The sequence below is a fragment of the Alligator sinensis genome, unplaced genomic scaffold (assembly GCF_000455745.1).
Source record: "Alligator sinensis unplaced genomic scaffold, ASM45574v1 scaffold458_1, whole genome shotgun sequence".
In the NCBI taxonomy this organism is placed as follows: domain Eukaryota; kingdom Metazoa; phylum Chordata; order Crocodylia; family Alligatoridae; genus Alligator; species Alligator sinensis.
The window spans coordinates 2,499,213-2,505,581 of NW_005841944.1; the positions used below are offsets into that span (position 1 = coordinate 2,499,213).

Below are 6,369 nucleotides of genomic sequence, written 5' to 3' on the forward strand. Positions count from 1 at the left end.
GCCCCGCGCGGGCAGCTATTTATTTGCCGGGCCGAGGACAGCAGCCGCCCGGTCCACGCGCTTGTGAATAGGAATGCGAGCCCCCGTGTGCCATGCACTTTGCTTTGCCCCCGCCCCCGTAGCTGTAGGTCGTCTGCTGGAAACCGAACGGGTCTTCTCGTGTGAACTGCTTAAGTTAAGAACCCCCCGGAGCCGGCGTAGCGGCGCCGGGGCCGTAAAGAAACCCCTTGTTGCCTCCCTCCCCTGTACAGAGCCAGCATGAGCGTCCCGTGCCCCTGTGCTTGTCCCCAGCATGCGTGTGTTAAGACGAGGGCGAAGGAGAGCAGATGTCCACGTTAAATTATGAACCGAGGCGTCCAGATCATATTTTCTCATTAAAATCTGTAAATTCCCATTGACTTTCCGGTTCCTCTTTCCGACCTGCTGGGCCAGAGCTCCCAGGCAAACGCGTGTCTCCCCCACCCCGGCCGCACCCGCCCGCCTTGCTCCGCGGGGCAAGGAAACCTTCCTGCGAGCACCCCGCGCAGGCAAGGCGGCGGCTGCCTCCCAGGCTCGGGCTCACCTGCAAGTAGGAATCACGTATGATGCCATGTGCACACGTACCCTGCTCGGACAGGCAGCGATGCGGAGATGCCTAAACTTGCATGTCCCGCATCGCAGATTTTACCGCTTCACGCGCGCACACGCACTCCGGATATGCCTGCACCGTGCGCGCACACACGCCTTCTCTGGACTAACTACAAAAACTCACTAAACATTTGCCAGAGAAAGCGAGTTGCAAACAAAGATTTGAAAGAAAGGCTTTAGAGGACTAACTGCTACAGACGGTTAAAGGATCTGGATGGGTTTGTTTTGTTTTAAATCGGGGGCAGGGAAAAAATCTTAACTAGGAAACACGGCATTCTCCTTCACTCCGAGATAAACCTCTCCGAGCATTTTAATTACTTCAGCTACTTTCCCCCCGAATTGACCAGACCCCTTAAAAGCCCACCCCCGTTTCAACCTAGACCACACAACATTTTACTCCTGAAACTGCATGTCCATAGGTGATCATTTTAAACTAATAAGACCGAGGCAGTTAGTTACACCACAAACTGGATTTTTAAGCGGTCTCTTTTTCACTTTTAAGGATTTTGCAAAGACTCCACCGAGCTCCTGCGAACCCCTCATTCCCGCTAAGGAGATAATCTGGTGAAGCGAGAATGCGGGTCTTCCAGATGTGCTTGTTCAAATAACGAGATACTTACATTCTTATTAAAAAGCAAACGACACTGTACTCTAATGAGCCTGCAGGATGTAATCCTGCCATGTACATGATTGCGAAGAGGTGAACTTCGGTACATCTGAATGCGGATGTAGAGGTTTCAGAAACAGCAAGCACCAGCCCCATCTTAAATACAGAACAGGCGCTTGCAAAAAGTTATAGATTAGTGCTGAGGGTAATCAATCCGGTTGCAACCTTTTTTTTTTTTTAAGAACGAATCCCACTCAGAAAAAAAAAAGGTGGAAAATACATGAATCACTAGGGCTGATTAAAATGCATGAAGCTGCTAAAGCTTGTCAGATGGGGGACAACTGAACTCATTCATCAAGTCCAACCCACGATTATATCAACACGAACAGCTAAAGAAAGCATTCAAAACTTATCGCCAGATCAATGGCCACAAAACTCGACAAACTTTTCCTAAACAAGCGATGACCTACATTTTCATCCGACGAGTTATTTTTCTGTTCGCCTTGGGTGCCCCTTCCTCGCCCCCCCCCCCCAAATTCAAGAGTCAGAACAAATCCCCCAAGATGAGATGTGGACCCAGCGGAGGAGCCTTCCTGGGTCTTCTGAACTAAATAGGAATCACTTGAAATTGGGAAAGATCAGGAACAAATCATTCTACTTAGAAGCGTGGTAACTGCTCCATAGAGAGCCCGACTGTAAAGTAGGAATCGCAGTTTAACCTTGTTGGTAGCACGATTTTCTTCTGGTTTGAAATGCAGCTTGTACAGGGGGAACCCGGGCGCTGTCTGTCCGCACATGCCCGAGCCGGCAGCAGGGCAAGCAGGAGGAGGAGGGCTGGCGAGGGGCTTTGCACGGGACACTTGCAAGGCTCTCCCTGCCCCTCACCTCGGTAAACCTCAGATGCTGATTTCAGACGCATACAAACAAATAGGCGATTCAAAGCGGCGCTGGAATTTACTGCTTTGTCTTGTTAAAGCTCTAATGGCTCAAGTCCAAAGTCAATAAACAAAGATCTGATATAAACCGGCAAAAAAGAAGGGGGGGTGGGAGTGAAACAGCCACAGGTTACCGAGCTGAAATCGTCTTTGGGGCGAGGATGTTTTGCAATTATTCTTGCCACTCATGCTTTTTTTTTTTTTTTTTTTAAACTAAGCCGATCTGATGTAAGGGGACAGATAATTTTAGACAGAAGGCTCTTTTCTTTGGAAGAATGTATTCCAGCTCCAGCGATTAAGGTAAGGCAGCAAAGCCAGTCGTGCTTAGCCAAGCCAACAGGACCGAGCCCCGCGCTGAAAGGAGCTGGGCTTCTTCCGACAGCGAAGACTTATTCTTTATCCCTCACTTTGCAAGTCTGGACGGTTTTGCAGTTTGCGGGGAGGACTAATCCTGCCGGGTAAAGAGCAGAGCAGCTCAGAGATCGCTGGGAGGGAATTCTGCACGCAAAACCCTCCTTTTAAAAAGTGTTCCTTAGGAAACCGAGCGCGGTGTTATCTTTAAATCTTAATATAAATGTCACTTGGCGTTTTCTTTTAAACAACAACAAAAAACAGGCTGTGAAGCCTTGGAGGGGCTGTATTTGTTTCTTTTAAACTAACAACAAATTATCTAATTAATATGTTTCAATTACAGCATGAAAAAGAGAGGCTTTGGACCGCCTGCAGTGGGTTTACAATAGCCCCAGAGCCCACTATAGGAATGTACAATAACTTCACATCTGTTTCTTTATTTCCCACTTTTTGAGTCTAAAACTCCTCTCGAGATCACTTCAAACCATGGTCCAAGTTATGAAATATGTCCCTCTGCCAGGAAAAAAAAAAGAGAGGAAAGGAAAGGGGGGGGGGAAGGGACAAAACTTTGCAGATCGAGCCTTCATTTGCAAGTTAGAAAGTGAAAGCCCCATTGAAGAGCATTAAACAAATATATTAGAATTCTGTCACTTTATGCAATTGAGTAGATCAAATAAAGGGTCCCAGGCCACTTCATTCACTCTCATTCACTTGAATAGAAAATGCAAAGAATAGCAAACCTAGACTGGGCCACCGATGTAGATTTAGCCCTTTTTTTCTGAGAGACAAAAAGGCTGAATTTTCACAAACACATTGCTGACTCGGGGACTAGGAAACCAGCACTGGAACCCCTCGGGAATTTACATTCATTTTATCTTCCTCTCCCTCTCTTTCGGGGTCTGTTTGCACTACAGTGCGAGTTGCATTGGCATTCCCTACTTGAAAAAAAAAAAGCTCCGGATTTCCAGGCAGGATTTATCGTGCCGAGCTCTCATACAGTTTTGGAGCTAATACTTGTATTTAAAAAGAAACTGGGAAGAGGTGGGGAGAGTTGGGGGGGGGGGGAAATCAACCCTTGGTCAAAAGCTGATTAAATGTGTTCTGAGAAATGTAGCAGTTTCATTAGGAGCCTGGGCAATATTTTATTTCTGGAGCTCCACCTCTGAGGACTTTTTTTTTTTTTTTTTTTTTTTTTAAACTTAGTTGGGGATACTTCTTCTAATATGTGCATCTGTATGTACATATGTACAGACTCTATACATATTCCCCGGTCCATTGGCTAACATGTTTTTCTTACTTTACTGCTTCTTCATTCTTCAACTTTGAGATTTGGACAGTTTTCCTAAAACTGTACAATGCAAAAGAAATCAAGCAAACACTAAACCCTCTGACTTTGATCTCGCGTAGCTTGGATTTAAAAGTGAGTAGTTCCACTAGCATTAATTAAATTACTCCCGATTTACAGCAAGCACCCAGGTTTTAGGTTTTTTTACCTATTATATTATTCATGTAGCTGCCCTTGCAGGAGCTTGTAAGGGAAAAGGTGGTGTTGTTCAGTATAGTAGATCATGCTTTAAAATCGGAACTGGTCATATACCTGCAACAAACTGTGCGAAAATTACGCAGAGCGGCTAAGGCTTAACTAACTGCAGGTGTGTTTTGTTTCAAAACTAACATTAACATTCAAGTTGTATGACAGGAGGTCTGGTGTTTGGAGATTTTTAGTACTTTCTGAATAGACGTTGGCTTCTGTTTGTTTGCAGTGTATCTTTCGAGAGAATATTTAATTTTAAATACAGGCAAAAGTTGCTTTATTTTAGTCTTTCTGAATTGTATTCTACCTTTTCTTATGCAAACGGAGACAGGATCCCATAGAGGTATTTACAGTTCTGATAGAAGTTGGATTTCTCAACAACCATCATGCTATAAAGTTAAGCACTTCGAGGTTTTCAATTCCAAATGAGGAATTCATGAAATATGAATGCATTAGGGGGGACAAAGTGCAGGATACTGTAATATTATTTCATGCACCTTTCAGTTTCCTCAGTCTGCAGAGAAACAAAGACCAACCAACTACATTAGAGAACAGGAAAGCCGCAGTTGCTTTTTTCTCAAAGTAGCATTGAATATTAATAAAAATATATTTTACAGTCTGAAAGATTACTAAGGAATGCCAGGCATAGATTATTTGATTCTGCTTCCTGTTTTACAGCACAATTTTATTTTCAATTTATTTCCAACGAAGTGTCTTTTGCCAGGTGCTTTAACAACCATGGAGCATGAACAGGGTTTTGAGTTGAGCTCCCCAACACTTACCCCCAAGACCAGATGTTTCTACTTTGCTGCTCACGCAGCTGGGGAAAAACATTGGCAGAGAACACACAAGTGTTTAAAAGGTTAACACATATTCTCCTCTATCGGCACTGCTATATAAAGGATCTTAATTTTGTGCCATTTAGAAGAGCCTTGGTATTTATTAAGTGGTAACTAGAGTATTTTGCATTAATTAGAGCAGCTCCTTAGAGAGACATTACAGCCAAGAATAATTTTACACCACAGGAGAACTGTAAGCACTTTAAGTCCCCCCCCCCCTCCCCCCAAACTGAAATTGCTACAGACAGCAACAAAACACCCGCACCACTGGGCTTATTTGTAAATATTAATTTATAAGCTTTTTTCAAGCATGCAATCAGAAACAGTCACACTTATGCCTTGCATTTGGCTGCACTGGAAGCTGATGGGTCCCCAAATAAGGAAGGATCAGGATCATATTTTGGGTTTACTCTTGCTCCCAGTGATGATATGGCAAACTCCCAACAACATTAATGTGATCACATTCCTTGACACTCCTCATTTTCAAATTAGGATGATAAATCTAGAGCCTATCATAACATTAACCCAGGAACTCTGGACAATATGATGTCCCTTGATTCCTACAACCAGTCCCATTGGCAGCTGTAGGATTACTTATGCAAGTTTATAAGGCTTTGGCTCTTCTGCCACAATCTGGATATTAAGCAGCCCACAGCAGTAGACATTTTTCCAAAAAATTGCCACTGCAGCTCTGATTAACTTGATACAGATAAGTTTTTGACAGGGGAAAAATAGGATGAATGCCAAGATTTTGGGCGAGATCCTCCCCCTTCCTAGTACAAAGGGACAGAAAAGGCTGAAGAGACTCAAAAAAATCACCTTCCTATACATTAATCCATATGTTACCCGTCAGATCAGGACAAAGTGGATACAGCATTAGACATGATGTGAAGAACCCAAATATTACACAGACAGTCGATTCTGTAGCAGGGCACTGTGGTAAATGGAAACAATCAGGAAGCTTTTCAGAGAGGGGAAGGCCACCCACCAAGGGAACTTGTATGCTCCCACAGCTGCTATCTTTTACCAGATCTTTCTGTCAATGCCTAATCAATTCTGGTCAGTATAATATTACCTCATAATAAATTATGGTTTGGTTTGGCGTGACTCCTTCCACATTTCTCCTTTTCCTGTTCTTTGCATTTCTATTATGGAAGTTCCCCTTGGAGACCCACTCCACCTACACAAAAAACCTGAATAATGAAACTATGCTGTGGACTCTTGAGGAGTGAAGAAATGAAATCAAATGACAAATTCCATGCTATGGCCAGTAAGGGAAGCTTTTGCCTAGACCCTTGCACATGTTTTTCTGCCTTATAGGTTGGAAGTTGAAGCTGGAGTTCCTCCATGGCCATTATGCAAAGTGTTGGAAGCATTGGATCAGCATAAACATGGATGGATCTTCCCCATGTGGTTGGCTATCTTTGGCTCTTACACAACAGCATTTAGACTAGTCCTAAAGCATCTATGATGTCA

At 43.8% G+C, this 6,369-nt stretch overlaps 1 protein-coding gene across 1 annotated transcript in view; it reads left to right on the plus strand.

Annotated features, from left to right (window-relative positions):
• Window positions 1–1,179, plus strand: part of FOXB1 (forkhead box B1) — a 2,103-nt gene extending 924 nt beyond the window's left edge. The window contains exon 2 of the mRNA XM_006020044.1: window positions 1,130–1,179. Within this exon, the coding sequence (XP_006020106.1) occupies window positions 1,130–1,179 (50 nt within the window). The remainder of the gene's footprint in view (window positions 1–1,129) is intronic.
• Window positions 1,180–6,369: the final 5,190 nt, after the last annotated feature.